Raw genomic sequence first — 24,120 nt, 5'->3', positions numbered from 1 at the left:
AAATAAGACGAAGTCTCTACTTCAATTCAATACATTGATCTCAATTTTCTTCTCTCCTCTCCCTCCCCCATACGTTTGTGCTGATCATATCATATGATCAAGATGTTTAAATAATGTCATTGTCAGAAAGACAGAAACCAAATGTTGTGAGCCATTTGAAAATTGGAAAAAAAAACAAAAAACAAAACAAAAGGAGTTATTGAGGCAAAGGAGGTTATCAAAAACGATATTCCTGAGTCTTGCTAACAAAGTCTATTCTAAAACAATTGAAGGTAGAAGCATCAGACCAGAGGAATAATATAGGACCAGTAAAAAAGTACATACTTGATCAATTAAACCCACAACTCTCTTTGGCTTATCAAAAGGCAAGAAACCTGATATCTTCTTCCTCATGCTGTGGCTTGTGTGCCCACATTTTTCTCCTCTTTAGATGTTTAAAGCACTAATGGCATTCCTTTGACGAGACCTCTCTTCAGTAACTGGATGATGTTGCTACAGCAAAGCTAGTTTCTGAACCACAATTAGAGAAACAGCATTTTGTGCCTTCAGGGAAAGGATATCCTTCCCCGTTGGGAACTAAGAAGCTTTCTGCATAGTGGATATTCTCCGAGAAAATTCTTTCCCTCAACTAATAATATTATCTCCGAACCTTCGATTGTAAGAGAAAGTCACCAAGCCTTCCTTATTTTGGGGTACACATCAGAAACATCAAAGCAACCAAGGAAGAACATAACAATGTGAAATCATTAGGCTAACAAGTAACAATATTAATCCCCAGCCTCAGATCCCAAGGGCTTACCCCTCATTTCCCCAGTAGACAACTAATTGTTTCAAGACCGCTTGTCTTAGACCAATTTTCTTCATGACAAAGTTTTGATTCACCTCAACATATGCATGCTTCCACTTCTCTATATTATTTTAAGGCAATGTTGAGACAATAAAAGTTTTTTTTTAGGCACCAAAAATTCATCAAGATTAATAAACATTAGGCATAAAAGTCATGGACAAAACCAAAATGGGTTTTCTCACCTGCAATAAACTCATGGACCATTCCATTGAATGAAACTGAGCTGCAACCCCGTGCCTTGTCCACTCCTTTGCTTTCATCACCTTCCTTAATCTTTCAACATCATCATATTTCCCAGCAGCTGCATATAGGTTTGCAAGCATAGTATAAGCCTCGCTATGGCTTTGTAACTTCACGAGTCTCTCAGCAGCAGCCTCAGATAACTGCATTTGTCCATGGTCTCAGGATGCCCTCAGCAACATTCTCCATGCCACTGCTTCCTCTGAAGGGTAGCTTGAATCAGGTATTCGTATAATTATTTCTTTTGCTGAAATGCCCAGTTGTGGAAAGCAGGTTGACTAAACCGTAAACACCCATGGTTAGGTTGGATACTATATACATTGCACATTCTATCTAATACCTTTAAACCCTCAGAGACCATGCCAGAATAACTACGGGCAGAAAGAAGGGCAATGAATGAGATATCATCAGCGTCCTACATCTCCTAAAACAACTTGGGTGCACTCTCTCCATCTTCATGCATTGCCATCCCAGAAATCATTGCGTTCCAGCAAATAGCATCTCTTTGTGACATACCATCAGACATGGCCTCATCGGGCTTTATATCAGTTGATTGCATCATCAAACGGAACATATACAAACCCTCCTTGAGACAATTATTTGGCACATATCCAGAGACTATGGCTCCCCATATCCCTCTATCCTTAACTGGTGCCACATCAAAGAATTGCATTGTCGACATCACCCTCTTTTGCATATCCAGAGATCATAATTGTCCACGACACAGCACTTAACCTCAGAATTTCATCAAACACGTACCGTGCATGCCTCATTTTGTTAAACCCACAGTGCATGATGATAAAAGAATTACCCACAAAAAATAAAACACGAAGCCCAATTTCAAGACATGCTAATGTACTGATTCTCCCACACAATAAGTTTGTAGTCTCGCACAGATCTTCAACAAATAAGGCAAAGTATAATTGTCAGGGTACATGCCATTTTGTAACATGTTTAAGTATACAAGAATAGAGTTTGTGAGTTGATTTCTTAGGGAAAAAGCTTAGATCATGTTGTTGCATATGCAAATGGTGAGGTTTGGGATGTGTTGGAAGACCTTATATGCGTGGTTAATGCTTCCATGATGCGGGTCAGCGCAGAAGCCTAAAGCTACAATTCTTAAGGCAAAGCTTAAGCTGTTTATGCCAGCGAGATGCCCTAGACACTGGTCGGTCGGGGATAGGAGAAACTTCAGTGTCGCCACCACATTTTCAGGCCTGGAAGCCAATATCACACGACACGAACACATGAAAACAAAATCTCTCCATCATCCTTTTTCGGATTGAGAATTCACCAAATCACCATCTTGAAATGCATGTGACTAACCTGATGAAGAAGATTACTCCTCTCTGTGAATTGTGTATGCAGGGACAGAGGACCCATCAAACCCTAGTAGTGACATGGGACTTTCCTCCACTGCACTGCATCGACAAGCCAAAGAATTGCAGTTGTAGGCTTTTAGCAATGAAGTGTTTGGTGCTTATACAAATGAAACCATGCTCTCTCATTCCCCTTTAATTATAGGCAACGAGAATAACTAAAACAAGTCCACCTTGTTACAGTCGTCAATGGCAAACTCAGATGAAAGAGATTACGTACCTAGGATGCAATTCAAACCATTCTCTTTATCACCATTTAGTCTCAAGAACAACATCAATCTCTAGATAGAAAAATGGGTGTCCAGTATAGTCAGAGAGAGTGTGATATTTGTGATTGATGCAAACAGGAGTAAAGGTAGCGTGGATGCAGTTGATTGGGCTCTGAAGCATGTGAGATTGGAAGGAAAAATTCTTGCTTTCCACTAATTATGGGAATTAGTATTGCTGAATATGTAAGATACGTTTTGGACACATATATATTAACTTGTGTTCGTTGTTGTGACTAAGAGAGCTTGTGTTTTGCAGGGGACAGATTGGAGTTTCCAGGACAAGGTGAAGTGAGGCCGAAATAGCTCGGGAAGGAAATGAGAGAAATAAAGAACAGTACCAGAGTAACCTCTAGCCCTTCTACAGACAGTGCATAAAGAATGAGGTTGGTTGCTCCATTTTATTATGTCTGCAATGGATGTATAGAGTAAATTATATACAAACTTGTGATTATTTTGTGCAGGTGAAGTTAGAAGTTAAACTTGCTGCTGGATTTTGTCCAGATAAAATCACAGTTGAACAAGCTCAAAGATCTAATCCGCGCTGGATTGTTTTAGACAGGTGTGTTTGCCATTCGTTAGGATATACGTGATTGGAGTCTCTAACTCTCTATGAGAACAGTAAGGATTAAAGTAGATGAAATCAAAATCTTATGCACAATACTTCGCTAAGCAGATTCAAAATTCAAGAAAAAATTTATTTTGTTGGTTTGCAGTCACTTGAAGAGGTACAAGTTAGTCATATATGGGCATGTAGGATGCAACATTGCAGTAATGAAAGGAAAAGACATTGCAACCTGGCTGTCATCAAAAGCTCGGAAGATTGAACCGTCCCCACGAAATTCGAGAAGAAATTAGGAGGCTGGTTGCAGTAATCTTCAAGAAAAATGAAGATTCCAATACTGAAGTTCAGGAATCTACACAAATCAGTGCGTCCTCGAAGTCCATGCTGGAATCCTCTGTCATGGAGAAGTGGCTTTCCTCGAGTATTTACTCAAACTGAACTTGAGAAATATAACAAAAGGCTTTTTTGAAGAGAGTTTTATTCAAGAATCATATGATTTAATGGTAATGAAACCTTCTGGTCAATTCTCAAGATCCTTTCCAGGTTATGACATCGCGATATCATGAACCTTGTTGGGTACTGCTGCAATGGCACTTCTCTGTTTCTGCTCTTTGACTACACTTGTATGGGTATCATTGAAATCCAATTTCAATATAAGCAACATCTTCTGCTATTGGAAAAAAAATATATATATAATTTTGCATTGCGTGTGACTTAATATATGTACATGTCCTTGTTTGGGTAACAAACTTAAAACTGAGCTTCTAATTGAGTTCACAGGTGATGATGCTGCTAAGAACATGCCAGGGGAACCTAGGTGGTATATAGCTCTCGAAATAGGTGGAAGTTTACTATATCTTCACGAGGAGTTTGTTGATGGAGCCATTGCGATGCTCACTGTGTCGTGTTCTAATGTTGCCATTTTTCATGGTGGTGGTACCATGGTAAGCATAAAAAAAAATCTTGTATGCCTTTCTCATGAAGCTAATCTGTAGCTACAAATCTGGCATAATTTTTGCTTAAAAGGATCTCTGAGCTACAATATTCCTTTGCATTGATTTTGATAATTATTTGCATTGATGCTATCACCAACGAAGATACACCAGATGAGTAAGAAATCTGCCTTGATATTTTATCATATCTTGCACAAACATGAAGACTACTGAATACTTAATGGCTGTGTTATTTTATGGTTGAAGCTTGGAGGAAGATAAATACCTCTCTATGGATATACATTCCTGTGGGATCTTGCTCCTTGAGCTCATTAGGGGAAAGAGTGATTGTGTTTTCTGAGACCATAACAAGGGTAATCTCTCATATACTGGGTATGAAGATTAAGCAGCTTAACAAATTAGTGTTTTTTTTCAATCTGTCTTGAACGAAAATTTCTTCTTGCACTTCCGTTTATTATATCAGACCTTTTTATGTTTTATAAACTGAGTCTGAATGTTGAAAAAGAATTGAGAGTACATTACTTCTACAGCGATGTTTTGGTACGCTCACTTCCTGTTTTCATTTTCCCAGAAAACAGAGAGAGAAGTGGAAAACCTGTTTGGTTCACTTTTAAAGTTTGTTTTAATGAATAAGAGTACCTTGTTTTCAAAAAGAGTTGAAGCTTAATTAAGTATCCCTGGTATTTCAAACTCTGAGAAGTAAATAGTACTTTCTACCAAAAAATGAAGTACAAAGTACTAATTAATTTTGTTTATCTATATATACTTTAACTTAACTAAACTAAGCAGTAGGGTCTCTCTCTCTGTTGTAATAGGCATTACCACTTTTAGAAAATGGTTGCTTGAGTGAGGTCATGGATCCAAGATTACTGAGGTGGTATATCATATGGCACAAGCTGCTCTTCTTTGCCTGAAAAGTGATTCAGGCCACAGATTTTTTGAGTGAGGTTAGATAATCCTTATTTCATTCATTTCTTTATGGTATCTCTCTTTTTGCACTCGGCGTATATACCAGGTTTTGTTAGGAAGTTATCACAGGCCTGTCCTCGCGTTATGGAAACTGTTTCTGAAAATTAACTAGGGACTTTCCCACTGTCATTCTCTTTCTTCTTGTGAGTATATTTTGGCATACAAAATCAGGTGATCTCTGGAATTTCTGCAGGTTTTAACTGTTGTTCGAGGTGACCAACTTGTAACAAGGGATTGCTAAAGTTCCTCAAAAGGGAGTCAACCAAATACCAGTTCTTGTTCTGTATAAATAAAATGTTAAAGAAGGATATAATGCTACAAGTTATTGTATATGTAAGGATTCATGAAGATTTGATTTGTGTTGCTGTTATCATTACCGCATCTGCATCTTGTTTCCAGTTGTTTTTATTGAAATTATCAAATCCAAACACATTGAAGCAATTGTCCGCTCTAGGCTTATACTTAAGTCCATGAAAACACGTTTACAATGCGAGAGGAGATGAGTTTTGCTTATAAATCATTTGGTTGGATTATGCTAGACCGAGATAGAATTTTTAGTCTCGACAGATTTGAAAACAAGTGCTCAAAATTTTAAATTTAAAACTAAGGATGCTAGCTTGAAGGAGTTGTGGTGTTGTGCATGCTTATGTTGTGACTAAACAAAATGCCCTAATAAGGTTGTCTTTCCTTGTGGAACTCAAACCATTTGCAATGTGAAGAAAGATGGGCAACTTGGAAACAGAAAATGAGAAAAGAAGCAGTTTTAGTGCCAATAAATTCCTCTAATCAAATTTGTTCACATCTTCATGACTTCCTGTTCTATATATGATAAACAAACCACCAAAAGAGCAGTTGTATGATCAATTCCAAGCTTTTAGCCATGGCAACAGATATGATCACCAATATCTCCCTTCCAACAACTTCTACTATTACTGAAGATCCAATCTCCTTTATCTACATTTGTGCTGCAACAGCTTTGATTGTCACAGTTTTGTATTTTATTTTCATATCAAATACTGTTTACCTCATCGATTTCACCTGTTATCTGCCACCTGATCACTTGCGAGCTCCGCTCTCCACTTTCATGGAACATTTCCATGATAGCAATCAATTTGGTGAAGAAACCCTCAATTTTATCGAGAAAGTTTTGGAAAGATCAGGCGTTGGAGGCGAATCTTGCTTGCCTATTTCGGTGCATGAGATACCGCCTGCTAGTTCTTTGAACCGAAGCCAGGAGGAGACTGAAGAGATTCTATTCACAGTTGTCGATCATCTTCTCTCAAAACACAAAATCAATCCTAAAAGCATTGATATTCTTGTATCAAACTGTAGCATTTTCTGTCCTACTCCATCCATTACAGCAATGGTGATAAACAGGTTTGGATTCAGAAGCAACATAAAGAGTATCAGTCTAAGCGGCATGGGATGCAGCGCTGGAATCTTGTCGATAAGCTTGGTGAAAGATCTTCTCAAAGTTCATAAGAACTCATTAGCTTTAGTTCTCAGCATGGAAGCTATATCTCCCAATGGTTATAGGGGTACTGTTAAGTCTATGCTCATCCCCAACACTCTTTTCCGCATGGGTGGAGCTGCTATAATACTATCAAACAGAAAGCAAGACAAGCAGAAAGCAAAATACAAGCTCCAGCACCTTATTCGAACGCACCTGGGATCCGATGACCAAGCACATTGCTCTGTTATCGAACAAGCGGACCAAGATGGGAATGTAGGAGTGTCACTGTCAAAGGCACTTCTACATGTAGCAGCCAGAGCTCTGAGGACAAACATGACTGAACTAGGGCCACTTGTGTTACCATACTCTGAACAGATCCAATATGTTTGGTCACTTATTCGCCGGGGAATTTGGTCTTCAGCAAGCAAGAAAGAATATGTGCCGAACTTCAAAAAGGCTTTCGAGCATTTCTGCATACATGCGGGAGGAAGGGCGGTGATTGATGCTGTGGAGGAGAATCTAAGGCTCCACGAAGAAGATGGGGAAGCTTCAAGGATGACATTATACAGATTCGGCAACACTTCATCTTCTTCCATTTGGTATGAGCTTTCTTACCTGGAAGCAAAAGGAAGGGTGAAAAAGGGAAACCGGGTCTGGCAAATTGCATTTGGCAGTGGCTTCAAGTGTAACAGTGCAGTTTGGAAATGCGTATCATCCTTCCATTCAAATGTAGGAAATGTATGGTCAGACAGAATCCATTTGTATCCTGTTAAGATCCCAAGTGTGGCTGACCATTGAAATCAAGTAGAAGCAAACATATGCAGATGTATCCGTAACAATTAATATATACTAATAAAGAATCCAATGGTTCACAGTTATTCATCGAACTCAACAGCTGCACTACGATACATCAATCATTTTAGGTTCCCTTTATCAAGGAATACCATTCCCTGAAGCTCCACAACAGCACCACACGACCTCATAAAAGACCCTGATAACATTTCCCTCCCCAAAAAGAATGTATTTGTTGCTGAAAACAACTCTATCTGAAGACAACACATTGTTCTGTACTTGCTCACTTGAACTTGCAGGAAATTTCCCCTGGAATACTATACAAATCAATATTGCAAAAAGAGAATGCAAAAGTAATTATCCGTTGTGTCTACAACTTGGTGCTTTATAATCTGCCTGCAAAATCCCAAAGTCCCGTTCAGGGAGCAGTAAAAGGTTCAAATAATCTTCAATCACAACCCAACTTAAAGTTTTGAGAATGGCCTTTATCTCCTTGATTCTTGAATGTGAAAAATCACCAATCGTGAATTTTTCAAAGAATCCACTTACTTCAATCAGACTATGGCCAGGCTCCTTCTTCAATCCACTAACCTTCAACATTTTCCTTGCCTCCGTGACACCATCCCAGATGTCGTCTGAAGCATACAAGTTTGACAATAAAACATAAGGTGATGTAGATACTGGCTGAAGTTTCAGAAGCTGTCTAGCCAAACGTTCACCCATGACAACATCTCCATGTACACGACATGCAGAAAGCAAGCTCCCTAGAATCACCACATCATACCCGAAAGGAAATCTTTTCATATAATCTCCCAGCCCGTCCCAATAAGTCAATCAGACAAGAAAGATGCTCAATGTCAGGAGCAATACCATGAACGGATTCCATGGAGTTGATGTAAAACTGGCCCTCATCCACCAGACCTGCATGATTGCAAGCTGTTAAAAGTCCAAGAAATGTAACAGAATCTAGCATTACCCCCTTTGCCTTCATCCGCTCAAAAAGCTCAAGGGCACTCCTTCCAAGACCGTGATTTCCAAATCCAGCAATAATAGTATTCCACGAGACAAGGTTGTGATGAGACATCTTGTAAAACACGTCATAAGCATATCCAATGGAACCACATTTAGCATACATGTTAACAATTGCATTGCCAACTCCTACATCTTGATTCGGCCAATGCCGCATTAGATGACCATGAATTTGCTTGCCATGACGTATCGAGGCAAGCCCTGCACAGGTAGCAAGGGCACTGGCGAATGTATAATCATCAGGCCTTATACAAGACTCAACTAACATCTCTTTGAAAGCTGTCAAACCCCTTTCATGATGATTACAATGGGAGCAAGCAGCTATAAAGGTGTTCCACGAAATGACATCTTTGTCTTTTATCAATCTGAAGACTTTTTGAACTTCTTCTACTAAATTGAATTTTGAATACATTGTTATTATCAAATTGCCAATAAGGGGGGTGGAGTGTAGGTTAAGCTTGATTGTTTGGCAATGCATTGCTGATCCTCTCTCTAAATTCTCTAAACTGGTGCAAATACCCAGCAATCCTGCAAAAGTAAATCTATCTGGAACAAGACCTTGTCGGAGCATAAGTCGAAACACTTCAAATCCCTTTTCAGGTTGTTGGTTATCTAAGAACCCAGTAATCAAGGCATTATAAGTTACTGAATTTAGTTCAGAATCCTCATCATAGAGTGATAGGGCATTGCTGCACTGACCACATTTCATGTACATTGAAATGAGGGAGTTGGAAACAAAAGAAATCGATGCATAGCCAAACTTCAACGACTGAGCATGAATTTGTTGTCCTTGCCCCAGTGCCAAAAGACTGGCACAAGCACTAATAGCACTAGCAAATATGTACTCATTGGGCACAAATTGCATTTTAGAAAAAAGGTTAAGAGCCAATAGTGGCTCCCCCACCTGGTCATAACCAGAGATCATAGCTGACCAAGACACCAAGTTCCTTTCAGGCATTTTGTCGAACAATTGTCGAGCATACCCAAGATTCCCGCACTTAGCATAAATGTTAAGCATATGGTTGGAGACAATAACATCGGAACTTAATCCTGTTTTCGAAGCAACAGCATGAAGGGAACAACCATGGCGAAATGCCTTAAGTTTAGAGCACTGGTGCAACAGAGCTCCTATAGTTTCTGGACCATACTGAAGAAACATAAGTTGTTGCAGTTAAAAATCACTTCTTCACATCCTACATTAAGTACACATCTAATCAAATATCATCCTTCAAACCAAAATTATACACAATCGGATTGATGATATCGAACTGCATTCACAGAAACCCAAAATGACATATGAATTGAATAGTCAAATATTTAATTTCTGCAGTGCATTACCAATTGAACTAAGACTTTCTTCTGCACCGCAATTACAACAGTAAATACTAAGCTTTGTATTCAACTCGAAATTTAACAAGAATTAGGGTTTACCTCCTAACCCTGATTAGAATCGTTATCAAAATCTGAGGTTTGCCTCCAGCGACGACTAGCCAAGGAGTTGTTTCTTGATCGTACGAACATCAAACTCGCTCTTCCGGGTTAACGAAGAATTTGTAGACGAAGATGGTTTTGGGCATGAACTCCGGTACCCATAATGGGCCAAGATGGGCTTGACTACGTTCTTCAAATGTCGAAGCCCAGCCAAGTCCTTCGAGTAGAAGGTCATCTTACTCTGCCAAGTCATGAAGTGATCACGTGATGTGATAGTCGATTTAATGACAAGACATGACAAGACAGGCGCAAAATACCACATCGAAAAAAAACGAAAAGAATAAGCAGTTTATAATGACCGTTGTGAACGACGCATGCCACGACCTTACTTGAACAGGATCTGTTCTATAGGATCGTACATCTGTGTCCTTGAGTTATAAGGAGACAGGAACTAAAGTCTGGTGGATGAAATCTGACCGTGTGATCAGAGCGTGATTAACAGCAGCGTGGCCTCTGGTCGTCGATGCAGTAGATGATCGTTCTTGGCCATCTAATGGCTGAGATGGTCACACGGTTGTCTGACAGACTACCCAATTTTTTTGACAATTTTGAATTTATTTTCTATCGCCATTCAGTGTGTCGGACCAGTGCTGTCTCCCCCTTGCTTTTCGTTGATCATCAACGAAGGTCCCCATGCGTACACGTGGCGCGTTCTCGTCTGTCGTCTTCGTTGTGCGTGCGAAATCTGAAAGGAGAGAATCTGATGCAGTAGCACAGACATGCAAATATTTCAGGCAAAGAAATGTAGACTGTAGACCGACTTTTTTGACAAATCCTTAGATGGGCAATGTGGTTATGATCAGTAGATCTATGGGGAATGATTTAGAGGCAAAGAAAATTGCTCTTCAAGCAACAACTAGCTATGGATTTCTCCTCTTTTTTTTTCTTTTTTTTGTTTACACACAAACCTAGTCAAAGTCTTTGTTCGGTTGTTCCTATACATCATCATTTGAACACAATTGCTCCATGAGATTTCTCAGTAATTATGCATGGGCTTCAATTGCCCAGCTTTGTTAATGGCTCTAATCATACTCATGAAGTCCCATGACACTCTTTAGAACATACAAAATGTTAAGTCTTTTTATATATGGGGAGATGTCATGTGAGCTTCATCAAATCCATCAAGCCCATTAATCGGCTCTCCGGGCTTGCACACCCATTTTAAATAGCATAAAAAAAATGAATTTTTACAAATTACCGCACAATTGACATCACTTAAAAATCAAGCAAACGTGTATTTTTTTATTATCGAGAACGATGTCATATAAGTTTGTTTTTTGAACATTCAATATGAATATAAACTCGGATCGTCAAGTCACCGCGCACACAATTTTCAACTTGACAACATAGTAAATTGAACTAAAGTCAAGCATGTGATTACAAGAATAATACTCATGCCCGTGGTGCCCTAAACAACTTTCTTAAATCATGTTCATAAAAATGTCAAAAATCAAAACTTTTATGGTTTTTGGTTGCGCCTACTTTTATTGCTCAATTATACACATATAGAATATGAGGTAATTTCAGGCAGAAGAGAAGTCGAGAAGATAAAGAGATCTTCATTGATGAGAATTATTAGTCATAATCTCGTTGTAGCCTAACTATTAAAGTACTCGGTTTCATATTCAAGCACAAATTGAGAAGTTAACACCCAACTAACTATTTTCTGTAATTTGCTTTTGACAAGAAACTCATCAAAGACAATTGTACGCATAAACCCTTTTTTTTTATGGGTAATTATCCAGTAGTTTTGACATACCATTTAACACGTTGATATGATGCATCAAACCAAATGAGATAGTGTCAATTCATTGGTGATTGGTGATTGGTGTTTTTTGAAATTTGAATTACAAACTATTTATCTCTATTATCAACTACCTATGTATTGTCACCGATTCCTCGTGAAATGATAATATTTTATTGGTTCTGGTATACCAGATAATCATATAACATGGTGTGCCAGGATGATTTAATAATTTCTAATTTTTTCGAGTCTAATATATTCTCAAAACATTATAAAAGTTTATATGTTTTTTGTTTCTATTAATATCAATTAAAAGGCTTATATGCAAAGTGCATGGAAGTATTAAAAAATGTCGAGTTCGTGGGTTACACACTTACACTTGCCTTTTCCTTATTGGACCAAAAACGGGCTGGGCCTTTTCCTTATTGGACCAATGTCATCAATAGAGACTCCTAGAGCCTTTTCAAATCCGGATTGGGTTTGGGCCTCTTTTGTGGGCTGCTTTTCTGGGCCGCTATGAAATAAGCCTTGTCCAATTTAGGTATAGAAAGCCCCGCCCAAAAAGACTTCGGTAACGCAGCAGTGCGGGAAGTGTGGGAAAAAAAGGTTCTTTAAGCTTCATTCAAATTTCAGACGCTCCCCACCGCCTCTTCAATCCGTTAGGAGGATTCGATCTTGATTGTGGGTGTTCTCGGTCACTCAATCCTAGCCGTCTATATTGATCTCAAGATCTTTAAATAGAGTTTCTCGTTAAAGATTCACCGACTTTATCTTCTGCTGTCCTGGTGATGGGACTCCGAAGGTGGGTTTTGTGGGTTTAGGTTTTGCTAATATTCATGATCATTCATGAAGATGGCTTTTGTGGGTGGTGATTCTTATAGATTTTTCATTTTCGGAATTCGAGGCCGAAATAAGCCGAGGTTCTGATTGTTGGTCGGTTCATTTTGGAAGATCTAGGGTTTCATAATTCATGTTGGGTTTCGCCTTGATTGTCGTTCAAGACAATTGGAATTCTGGTGTTATCGCTGGTCCGTTCGGAAGGGTTGATCATTATTTTCTTATGGCGTTTGGTCCCTTGTATCGTCATAACGGAGTTTATCTTCTCGTGATCGGATTCTGAAGATGGGTTTTGTGGGTTTACGTTTTACTAATTATTCATGATAATTCATGTTTGAGATTGTCAAGGTTCAATTTTGTCGTTTCATGGGTTGTGGTTATTTCCGATTTTGCTTTTCTAAATTCGAGACCGAAAATTAGTCGAGGTTCTGATTGTTGTTCCTTACAGGCTCTTTTTGGGAGATCCAGGGTTCAATAATTCCTGTTGGGTTTCGCCTTGGTGCCCTTTCGTTTGATCAACCCAATCCAATCGGAGGACTCTATTGTCGATCAAGACAATTGGGATTCTGGTTGTTCCTGGTTCATTTGGAAGGGTTAATCATTATTTTCTTATGGCGGGCTGGTCACTTGTTTGGTCATAACGGTATGATTTTTCCTGTTTTAGTGTTGGGTTTATATCTTCTTGCCTTCTCGAGTTACAGAGGGCTTGATAGGATGCCTATTGATATTGATCTACTTGCTTACGATTGTCATCGTATTAGGGCATTGAGAATTTAGATTCCAGATTTTTCTGCCAGTATTTTCATTTTTGCATGACGTTGCATCAATGTAGACCCTACAGTGGCTAATGTATGATATTGATGTAAATGCAAATGTACTCCCTGTAGTGGAATTTTTGTATTGGATACTTTATCAGGTGTGATTGAAATATGCAAATGCAAATACTTGCTCTACCTGTCTCGAGACATCCTGGGGATTGTTAAATTGTATTTTTCCTGCACGAAGAAGATTGTGACCTGAGGAAGGAAGATTTCTATAAGATGTTTTATGAACTCAAATTGGGCTGTAATTGTGTGTAGTCTTCCATCCATATTCTATTCGATCTGGTGTTTTTCTGAAATTGCAAAAAAAATTTGAAGACTATGTTATATCCATTCTATTTTGCTACTAATGATGGAATCTTCATTGCCCTTTATGATTTAATGAACTCCAATGGGACTGTGATAGATTTGATGGAATTTTGATTACCCTTTCACGTTTTTGTGAAGTTTAATGGGAGAATTCTTATGGGGCTCTAGTTGTGCAGTCTTCGAGCCTTATATATATAAAATTATTTTTGGACTTTCTGCTTTCTACTTTCTATTTTGCTAGATATGATGGATTTTTGATTACATTTTTCATGTTTTTGTGAACTTTATGGGAGAATTCTTACGGGGCTCTAAATCTAAATGTGACGTCTTCGAGCGTTTTCTTTATATACATACATACATACATATATATATATATATTATTGTTTTTGGACTTTCTATTTTGCTAGATATGATGGATTTTTGATTACCTTTTCACGTTTTTATGAACTTAATGAACGAATTTTTCGGGGCTCTAATTGTGCCGTCGTCGAGCCTTATATATATATAGAATTATTTTTGGACTTCCTATATTGCTAGATATGATGGATTTTTGTTACTTTTTTCACGTTTTTGTGAACTTTGTGGGAGAATTCTTATGGGGCTCTAGTTGTGCCGTCTTCGAGCCTTTTATTTATATATATTATTGTTTTTGGACATTCTGCTTTCTACTTTACTTTCTATTTTGCAAGATATGATGGATTTTTTATTACATTTTCTCGTCTTTGTGAACTTTAATGGGAGAACTCTTATGGGGCTCTAATTGTGCAGTTTTCAAGCCTTTTAATATTTATATATATTATTATTTTTGGACTTTCTACTTTCTATTACCTTTTTCACGTTTTTGTGAACTTTAATGGGAGAATTCTTTTGGGCCTCTAATTGTGCAGTCTTCAAGCCTTTTATTTATATGATCCATTAAGGTTGACTAGTGTACATACCTCCATTTAGCCAAAGAACAAGTGACTTCTAAGCTGGGTCTGTTTTTGCTTTAACAAAGCAGTAGAAAGGTGCTCTTTGTTACGATGGGGAACATCATTTGGTCGATTCCAGAAGTGTTTGAGGAAGATGAGATGGAACTAGACAAGATGGTTGGCAATATAAGCAGAAGTTCATTGAACTTCTATAATAAAGACGTGAATAAATCACGGTATGAGGCAATGTGCAAGTCCCTCAAGGAAAATAGAAAACTTTGGGAAAACTCAGTAAATACTTATGTGTGCTCAAGCTTGGGCAAGATTCCATTTTATGGATTTGATTTTGGATGAGGAAAACCCCAATGGGTTACTAGTCCAAACAGTGCTACAAACAAAATTGTCTTGTTGGATACAAAATGTGGTGATGGAATTGAAACTTGGGTAGCCTTGGAGGAGCAAGAGATGGCGAGATTGGAACGCGAGATTGGATACAAAATGTGTCTTTTGTAATTTGAGCCGCTTGTCAGTTAACTCCTCAAGCATTGGTATTTACTCTCTTAAACGTAATTATCAGTTGCTCTCTCTACATTGTTTAATTGTTTGTATGATCTATTCAGATTCAGCAATGATGATATCTTATTCTTATGAAAAGTACTTTGTTTCTGAGTTTCAGAAGCTACTTCTTATAAGTTGCAGTATTAACCTACTTGGTTACTAAACCTAGTTTACTTGATTCTGGAGGAAACTATGCTGCAATAAGAAAAACTGCTGGCACAATTGCCATTTAACTAATAGCAAGAGATGGTTGATCCCTGTCAAATGGCCTAACTTCACATATGCAGATGGGGCTTTTTGTTATTGATGTTTGGAAATTCTTATTTCGTATTTGTAGCTTCATGTTATAGGCTGTAATTTACTTTGGGTATTCAATTCCAGCAGGGTTGCTGTGAAGTACTGGTTTGTGGTATTCTTGGAAGTAGCATGAGATAGCATTATCTGAGAGGGAGTCTCTACTTACCCCCTTCTTTACTTTTACCCTACTATTTGGATGCTTACTTATGCTTCTATATTGTATTTAGCTGTGTGGCTTTTGAGAAATCTTACCATGCTTTTGATAATAAGCGTACTTTCTGTGATGTGTATTGGTTTAGTTCATGTACGCAGCTATTCTATTGTTTTCTTGATTTTGAGTTATAAGCTTTTGCGATGGCAAAATATCAGCCTATCTGGTTAAGTTTGTGAGAAGTATTAATGGGACAGGTCTGTTTATAGTTTGTGCTTTTCATGAAATGCACTAACTTGAGGAAATAACATCTATTTCAATGGAATTTGACATGATTTTTCCTAGTAATGAAAGTCTACTCTTATCAGTATTTTCCATTAATTATCTTTGTGTGATGAACACTTAATTCTTCCAAATGCTTGTAGGTTTCATTAGTCTTTGACTTTGTATGGCAGAGGAAAAGTCCCACTATAATCTCTGTCGCTATATGTGGTGTTGCATCAATACAGTGAACTGTCACACTAGCTTTATGTGTGAAGTGTAGATGAACTATTTTTTGCCTCATTTTTTGGAACTAATTAAAAAGGGATGAGATGATGACAAATTGATATGAGCTCATTTCTTGTTTATGGTTGAGTTTTCATAATTTTCTGACATCCCAAGTGCAGCAAAGGCCCTGCGTAAATGTTTTAGATTCTGTCTAATGCCCAAAGGGAGTGTGCCTCAGGATTGTAATACATTCTTTCTTGTGTTTCTTTACTGTGGATTCTGATAGGTTTCGACGATGTTAATTATTATGGTCAATTGAAAAGAAGTATATGTTGCATGAAGAGCTTGCCTCGTACCTCACTAACTTTGGATGAGAACTGATGTTTTAATTATACTAGCTGGTACCTAAATTAAATTAGGTAATTGATTTCTGATTTGATTACTATGAACTCTTTGATAATGTCATTTTGATGGACAGCATGGGTTACTTACTCATTTATATTTTTATACAGGTCTTTTTACTGTTTCCTATGAGCTTCTGTGCCATGTTTGTCAATTTTCCTTATTATGTGTTAGTTTTTTTCCCCTCGTGAATCTTGAATCAATTGTGCATAACTGTGTGGGTAAGCTCCTGGAAGTGGAATGGCATCACATTTATTCGATATGTACCGATGCTTTATGCTTGATTATACAAAACTGAGAGGCAGAGCATGTTGCTTAAGATGGCTATTTGTTCGATTCATGTTTTACTAGCTGCGCTGTTGTTTTTTATTTTCCAATTGATCCACTATTGCAGCTTTTTGTTTGGGATGCCTTTAGTGCTTCTGTGATCCTCTAAGAGAATCCCACTCGAACCCAATTCAGAGATCACTCCTTTCTTATTGCAAAACTTCCCTTTCCATACATGATCCTCATGGACAACCCAACCATTCAACACTTTTTGTATGGTGGACATTCATTGATGGTGTTCTCATAGATTCATGTTTACATTCCCAAATGGGGAAAGCTAAGCCGAAGGCACAAAGGTTTTTCCTCGAACAGTTGATGTTAGCAGAGTTGAATATATTATAACTACAACTCAATCGTCAAAAAATACTATGGTTTTGATAATATGCTTTTGATAATAGCGTACTTTCTGCGATGTGTATTGGTTTAGTTCATGTACGCAGCTGTTCTATCGCTTTCGTGATTCAAGGTTATAAGCTTTTGTGATGGCAAGAAGTATTTGGCAGTGAGGCTTTTGAGAAATCTTACTATGCTTTTGATAATAGCATACTTTCTGAGATGTGTATTGGTTTAGTTCACGTACGCAACTGTTTTATAGCTTTTGTGATTTTAGGTTATAAGCTTTTGTGATGGCAAGAAGTAGAAATAATTGTAGAAATGCCCTCTTAATAGAATTCGAGGCCAGAGTTGAAATTGGTGTTCCTTCTAGGAGAACTTTTATATGGCATATAAAACTTTGAATCCTGGGTTTGGATTGTGGGCAAGTTCTGTTCATACTTGTCACCTTCCACTCGTGCCATTTTTTCCTTATCTTTCTTGTGTTTCTATATGATAATGGCCTCTTTTTAACTGTCATCATTTGCCGGACAGTAAGAGTTACTCATTTTTTCTACTGTTTCCTATGTGCTCCTAGCCATATTGTATATAACTGTGAGGGTGGTAAGATTCTGGAAGTGGCATGCATGACATAACATTTGTTTGACATGTGCTGACATTTGATGCATGATCATGCGGAACTGAGAGGCTGGGCACATTGCCTAGGATGGTTGTTTGATTCAGGTATTAGTATTACTAGCTGCTTTGTTGTTCTTTATTTTCCAAGTGATCTACTGTTGCAGCTTTTTGTTTGGGATGCCTTGGTGCTTCTGTGAATCTCCAAGAAAATCCCACTCGAACCCAATTCAGATATCACCCCTTTTTTACTCTCGAACTTCTCTTTCCCAACACGATCCTCGTTGACAGGTTAGCTCTAGCTGGGTTGTAAAGCCAACCATTCGACACTCTGTGTCATGGACATCCATAGATGGTGTTCTCAGAGATTCATGTTTACATTCCCAAATGGGGGATGGCCACTATGAAGGCACAAAGGTTTTTCCTCGAACAATTTATGTTAACGGAAGTTGAATATTTTATAACTACTACTCAATAGTGAAAGAATGCGGAGCTTGGGAGGGTTATGTGCGATTGCTTGCAATCAAAATTCAAAATTGATGCTAATTGAATATCCAAGTTCCATTTGTACGAAGATGGGAACAAACTCATTCCTCATGGAGAATGAAAAGATTACAATTCAGTGGGTTAGGAGCTTATTACTTGCAATGCGGTCAGATAAAAGGGCAAACGATGTATTCTGGAGAAGGATATGATGGTGGAGGGTGCAGATAAAAACCAACTCGAGGTTGATGGATATAGTTTCATCTCATGAAGTTCAATGGCCACAAAGAAATTACATCAGAATGAGGGTGTGCAAATTCTTGCCACATGTTATGGGCAAGAAAAGGGAAAGAAAATTGTTCAGCTTGTCAAGTTAATCTCAGGTTTGGGTTTGGGCAGGTTGTGAGAATGGAGCTTCATGAGATGCTCCTCTAGTCGTTGCATAAGATAAGATGTCCCCATAGATCTGTGTCCATCCACCAACTTGGAAAAACCACAAAAATAAGTATACTGGATATTTTAGCCTCAGTTCATAACTTATGTTCATTCACCAACTAACCTGTCTTCCTTCAAACCAGACTCTATAAGGCACAGTAGTGTTTAGTATCAACTGCTTTGTCAATCGATTGACTTGAATTTTGAACAGAAACCAATTAGATGCAAGTCTTAAGCAATCATTCTCCAAGTGATATGCAAATGGGTGTTGTCTTGAGAATATATGGCATAAACTGATGAAAGTGTTTATTACTGCTCTCAGGGGACATGTTTTGTTTGAAAGCATCAGTAGAGCATTAACTCCATTCTCATTACCTGTAAACCCAGATTCCGATGCCAGATTTTCCAAGTAAGTTTAGTTGCTTGCATTTTTGGACTCTAATTGTGGCTAGAGTAGATGAAGAAGAACCATGCAAAATATAAGTATGTGCTGAAACAAACTGAGTTGAATTGTGGAGGATTTCAAATGTCATAGCTGGTCAGGTAACATAGTTACTTGCAGATTTTTGTTTTTGATTCTTGGAATCATGGAGAGATTGGTGGGGGAACAATGAAAATGAATAAATCAATAGAGCTCTGAAGAGAAGGGAAAACACTGGTGGGACTTGACAGACCATTAAAGAGAGAAATTATGTCGGTTATTTCTGGGACCAAGGCTTGTGGCTTATTGATTGAAAGTGATGGTCTTGATGTTTGGTTTTCAGTTACGATTCACCCGATGAAGAGGTTAGTGATATCTGGCTTTCTACTCTTTTTTTTCAGCCAGTACCATTCATATTCATATTCACATTGATCTAAATGGGTTCCAGAGTTTAACTCAACATCAACCTAAGATTTTTGTGTTATGTAGATTAGCTTAGAACATGTAATTTACAAATTTCTTTGAATGGATCTGTTAATCTTAGCATATTATGCTTATAATTAATAATAAATTGACACGAGAAGGGTTAATAATAATGCCAGGGAAAGGTTGTGTGCATCTATGTCATTTTTATTTCATTTCAGGACAGGGAACAATTACCCATGGAGAAAAAGGAGGCAAATGTCGATATCGAGGAACGAATATAATTATATGAACAGGACAGGTATTTTGAGAAACTAATAATCTTATCCTTTAATTCTTTCTTTATTCTCTGTTGTCATTTTTGAATTTGATTATTTTCATTTAATGTGGACAATTTATTATTTCATACAATTATTTTGATTATCTTTATTTGTTGAATTGTGCCATATCTGCTAATTGCTATGGTTTCTTTATATAAGACTTTGTTTCTCTAAGCTGAGGTGGATAGAAAAATGACTACACCTTCAGTGCATTTGGCTCAAATCCTTCTTTGACATCAACAATCAACAATGTCAAGGAAAATAAAAGTCAAGCAGTACTGCTGTAAAGTTGGAGACAAGAGAGGAGGTTGCGATCAAGAAGATCGGCAATGCATTTGACAACTGAATATATGCAAAAAAGACCTGAATATATGCAAAAAAGACCTTATATGGGATTAAGCTTCTTCGACACATGGATCATGAAAATGTATGTTTCTTGACCTTTCTTCTCTCTTTTATATTTCGTGCTTTTTGTGAAATATGCTAACATGAGGAAATAACATCTATTTCCTGGAGCCTTTGCTGGACACTTGACTTGGAATTTCAAAATTGAAAAAGAATGAAAGAACGGTAGATAAAACTTTGGCAATGGGAAAAAGTGAGAATAACTCAATGGGCAGGTCCGTTTAAATTTTGTGTTTTTCATGAAATTTTCATGAAATACACTAACTTGAGGAAACAACTTCTATTTCCTGGAGCCTTCGCTATACACTTGGCGTGAAATTTCAAATCTGAAAAAGAGTGAATGAACCCTGTGAGAGGAATTTAGAATAAGGAAAAAGTGAGAAACTCTAAATGAGCAGGTTTGTTTATATTTAGTGCTTTTCAGGAAATATGCTAATATGAGGAAATAATAATATCTATTTCCTGGAGCCTTTGCTGAACACTGACTTGGCTTGGAATTTCAAAACTGAAAAAGATTTAATGAACGGTGAGAGTGGACTTTGGTAGGGGGAAAAAGTGAGAAGCACTCAATGGGTAGGTCCGTTTAAATTTTGTGCTTTTCATGAGATATAATCAATAGGAAACATTTATTTCCTGGAGCCTTTGATGTACTGGAAAAAAATGAATGGTAAGAGAGGACTTTGGCATGTGAAAAAAGCGTAAAGCACTCAATGGGCAGGTTTGTTTAAATGTTGTGATTTTCATGAAATACATTGACCTAAGGAAACATCTTCTATTTCGTGGAGCCCTTGTTGTACACTCGGCTAGGAATTTCAAAACTCAAAAAAAATGAATGAACTATGATAGGACTTTGGCATGGGGAAAAAATGAGAAGCACTCAATAGCAGGTTCGTTTATATTTTGTGCTTTTCATGAAATATGCTAGTCTGTGGAAATAACATATAGTTCATGGAGCCTTGGCTACTCACTTGACTTGGAATTTCAAAAATGAAAAAGACTGAATGAATGGTGAGAGAGGATTTGACATGGTGAAAAAGTGAGAAGCTCTAAATGGGCAAGTTTGTTTATATGATAGGACATTGGCATGGGGAAAAAATGAGAAGCACTCAATAGACAAGTCCGTTTATATTTTGTGTTTTTCATGAAATATGCTAGTCTGTGGAAATAACATGTAGTTCCTGGAGCCTTGGCTACTCACTTGACTTGGAATTTCAAAAATGAAAAAGACTGAATGAATGGTGAGAGAGGATTTGGCATGGTGAAATAGTGAGAAGCTTTAAATGGGCAGGTTTGTTTATATTTCGTGCTTTTCGTGAAATATGTTAAACATGTGACATCTATTTCCTGGAGCCTTTGATGTACACTTGGCTTGGAATTTCAAAACGGAAAAAGATTTAATGAACGGTGAGAGAGGACTTTGGCATGGGGAAAATGTGAGAAGCACTCAATGGGCAGATCCGTTTAAATTTTGTGCTTTTCATAAAATATACTCAATAGGAAATATCTATTTCTTGAAGCCTTTGATGTACTGGAAAAAAAAGAATGTACGGTAAGGGAGGACTTTGGCGTGTGGAAAAAGTGAGAAGTCAATGGGCATGTCCGCTTAAATTTTGTGCTTTTCATTAAAGACACTAATATGAGGAAACATCTTCTATTTTGTGGAGCCTTTGTTGTACTCTTGGCTTGGAATTTCAAAACTCATAAAAATGAATGAACTATGAGAGGACTTTGGCATGGGAAAAAAGTGAGAAGCACTCAATGGACATGTCCTTTTATATTTTGTGTTTTTTCATGAAATATGCTAGCCTATGGAAATAACAACGAGTTCCTGGAGCCTTGGCTTCTCACTTGACTTGGAATTTCAAAAATGAAAAAGACTGAATGAATGGTACGGGAGGATTTGGCATGGTGAAAAAGTGAGAAGCTCTAAATGGGCTAGTTCGTTTATGTCATGCTTTTCATGAAATATGCTCTCTTTTTTTTTTTTGAAAGGCCCACAGGCCACACACACGCTAAGCCATGCTCGAGGGGCATGAAGGCCACCACAGCGGATGGAAAACTACCCAAATCCCAAACCCTCCTGGTGAGAATAGAACCCTGGACCTCAAGGTCCTGGGCAGATAACTTGACCAACCAGGCTATCTCCCATTCTCTTTCATGAAATATGCTAACATGAGGAAATAACATCTATTTCTTGGCACCTTTACTATACACTTGGCTTGGAATTTCAAAACTTAAAAAGGTTTAATGAACGGTGAGGGATGACTTTGGCATGAGGAAAAAGTGAGAAGCACTCAATGGGTAGGTCCGTTTAAATTTTGTACTTTTCATGAAATATACTCAATAGGAAACATCTATTTCTTGGAGCCTTTGTTGTATTGAAAAAAAAAAGGAATGAATGAAAGGTAGGTAGGAGAGGAATTTGGCATCTGAAAAAAGTATAAAGCACTCAATGGGGCTGGTCCGTTTAAATATTGTGATTTTCATGAAATATACCAACCTGAGGAAACATCTTCTATTTCGTGGAGCCTTTGCTGCACACTCAGCTAGAAATTTAAAAACTAAAAAAAAATGAATGAACTATGAGAGGACTTTGGCATGGGGAAAAAGTGAGAAGCACTCAATGGACAAGTCCGTTTATATTTTGTGCTTTTCATGAAATATGCTAGCCTGTGAAAATAACATCTTGTTCCTGGAGCCTTGGCTACTCACTTACTTGGAATTTCAAAAATGAAAAATGACTAAATGAATGGTGTGAGAGGATTTGGCATGGTGAAAAAGTGAGAAGCTCTAAATGGGCAGGTTCGTTTATATTTGGTGCTTTTTGTGAAACATGCTAACATGAGGAAATAACATCTATATTCTGGAGCCTTTGTTGTACACTTGGTTTAGAATTTCAAAAATGAAAAAGATTTAATGAATGGTGGGAGAGGACTTTGGCTTTGGGAAAAAGTGACAAGCGCTCAATGGGCAAGTCCGTTTAAATTTTGTGCTTTTCATGGAATATACTTAATAGGAAACATCTATTTCCTGGAGCCTTTGTTGTATTGGAAAAAAAAAAGAATGAATGAATGGTAAGAGAGGACTTTGGCATGCGAAAAAAGTGTAAAGCAGGTCCGTTTAAATTTTGTGATTTTCATGAAATACACTAACATAGGGAAACATCTTCTATTTCGTGGAGCCTTTGGTGTACACTCGGCTTGGAATTTCAAAACTCAAAAAAATGAATGAACTATGAGAGGACTTTGACATGCGGAAAAAGTCAAAAGTACTCAATGGACAGATTCGTTTATATTTTGTGTTTTTCATGAAATATGCTATCCTATGGAAATAACATCTTGTTTCTGGAGTCTTGGCTACTCACTTGACTCTGAATTTCATAAATGAAAAAGATGAAAGTCTACTCTATGAGTATTGTCCATTAATTATCTTTATGTGATGAACACTTAATAATTCTTCCAAATGCTTGTAGGTTTCATTAGTCTTTGACTTTGTAATCTCAATCGCTATACGTGGTGTTGCATCAATACAGTGAACTGTCACACTAGCTTTATGTGTGAAGTGTAGATGAACTATTTTTTGCCTCATTTTTTTGGAACTAATTAAAAAGGGGATGAGTGATGACAAATTTATATGAGCTCGTTTCTTGTTTATAGTTGAGTTTTCATAATTTTTCTGACATCCCAAATGCAACAAAGACCCCTGCGTAAATGTTTTGGATTATGTCTGATGTCCAGAGGGAGTGTGCTTCAGGATTGTAATACATTCTTTCTTGTGTACTGTGGTTGGGTTGAAGCTTGATTCAATTATATTCTGAATCAAGTCCTTGATAGATGGCATGCTTTCTGTCAATGA

At 37.6% G+C, this 24,120-nt stretch overlaps 1 protein-coding gene, 3 long non-coding RNA genes, 1 other non-coding gene and 1 pseudogene across 6 annotated transcripts; 5 read left to right on the top strand and 1 right to left on the bottom strand.

Moving 5' to 3' along the window:
* The first annotated feature begins 675 nt into the window (after nt 1-675).
* Nucleotides 676-3,802, top strand: LOC119983066. Its single transcript, XR_005464545.1, has 4 exons — nt 676-2,918; nt 2,992-3,118; nt 3,197-3,294; nt 3,449-3,802. It is a non-coding gene; the product is annotated as an uncharacterized LOC119983066 (long non-coding RNA).
* Nucleotides 3,803-3,807: 5 nt separating this feature from the next.
* LOC119983067 lies at nt 3,808-5,578 on the top strand. Of its 2 annotated transcripts, none has more exons than XR_005464547.1 (4): nt 3,808-4,241; nt 4,497-4,603; nt 5,066-5,197; nt 5,413-5,578. It is a non-coding gene; the product is annotated as an uncharacterized LOC119983067 (long non-coding RNA). The 2 variants fall into 2 exon arrangements; XR_005464546.1 differs by having other exon boundaries at nt 4,497-4,622.
* Nucleotides 5,579-5,953: 375 nt separating this feature from the next.
* On the top strand, nt 5,954-7,503 carry LOC119981672 (3-ketoacyl-CoA synthase 7). Its single transcript, XM_038824756.1, has one exon. The coding sequence runs from the start codon at nt 6,076-6,078 to the stop codon at nt 7,468-7,470; it is 1,395 nt and encodes a 464-aa protein (XP_038680684.1). The 5' UTR covers nt 5,954-6,075; the 3' UTR covers nt 7,471-7,503.
* A 286-nt stretch (nt 7,504-7,789) lies between these two features.
* LOC119981671 lies at nt 7,790-10,148 on the bottom strand (annotated as a pseudogene).
* Nucleotides 10,149-10,303: 155 nt separating this feature from the next.
* Nucleotides 10,304-10,512, top strand: LOC119983243. Its single transcript, XR_005464590.1, has one exon. It is a non-coding gene; the product is annotated as a small nucleolar RNA U3 (small nucleolar RNA).
* Nucleotides 10,513-12,331: 1,819 nt separating this feature from the next.
* LOC119981727 lies at nt 12,332-22,302 on the top strand. Its single transcript, XR_005464236.1, has 3 exons — nt 12,332-19,482; nt 19,762-19,841; nt 20,020-22,302. It is a non-coding gene; the product is annotated as an uncharacterized LOC119981727 (long non-coding RNA).
* Nucleotides 22,303-24,120: the final 1,818 nt, after the last annotated feature.

This window comes from Tripterygium wilfordii, chromosome 17 (genome assembly GCF_013401445.1).
Source record: "Tripterygium wilfordii isolate XIE 37 chromosome 17, ASM1340144v1, whole genome shotgun sequence".
Lineage (NCBI taxonomy): Eukaryota > Viridiplantae > Streptophyta > Magnoliopsida > Celastrales > Celastraceae > Tripterygium > Tripterygium wilfordii.
The sequence above is the reverse complement of the archived record's forward strand: the minus strand, read 5'-3'. Positions and strand labels throughout refer to the sequence as shown.

Coding starts and splice junctions, on each gene's coding strand:
- LOC119981672 (XM_038824756.1), top strand. CDS start 6,076: ATGATCAATTCCAAGCTTTTAGCCATGGCAACAGATATGATCACCAAT.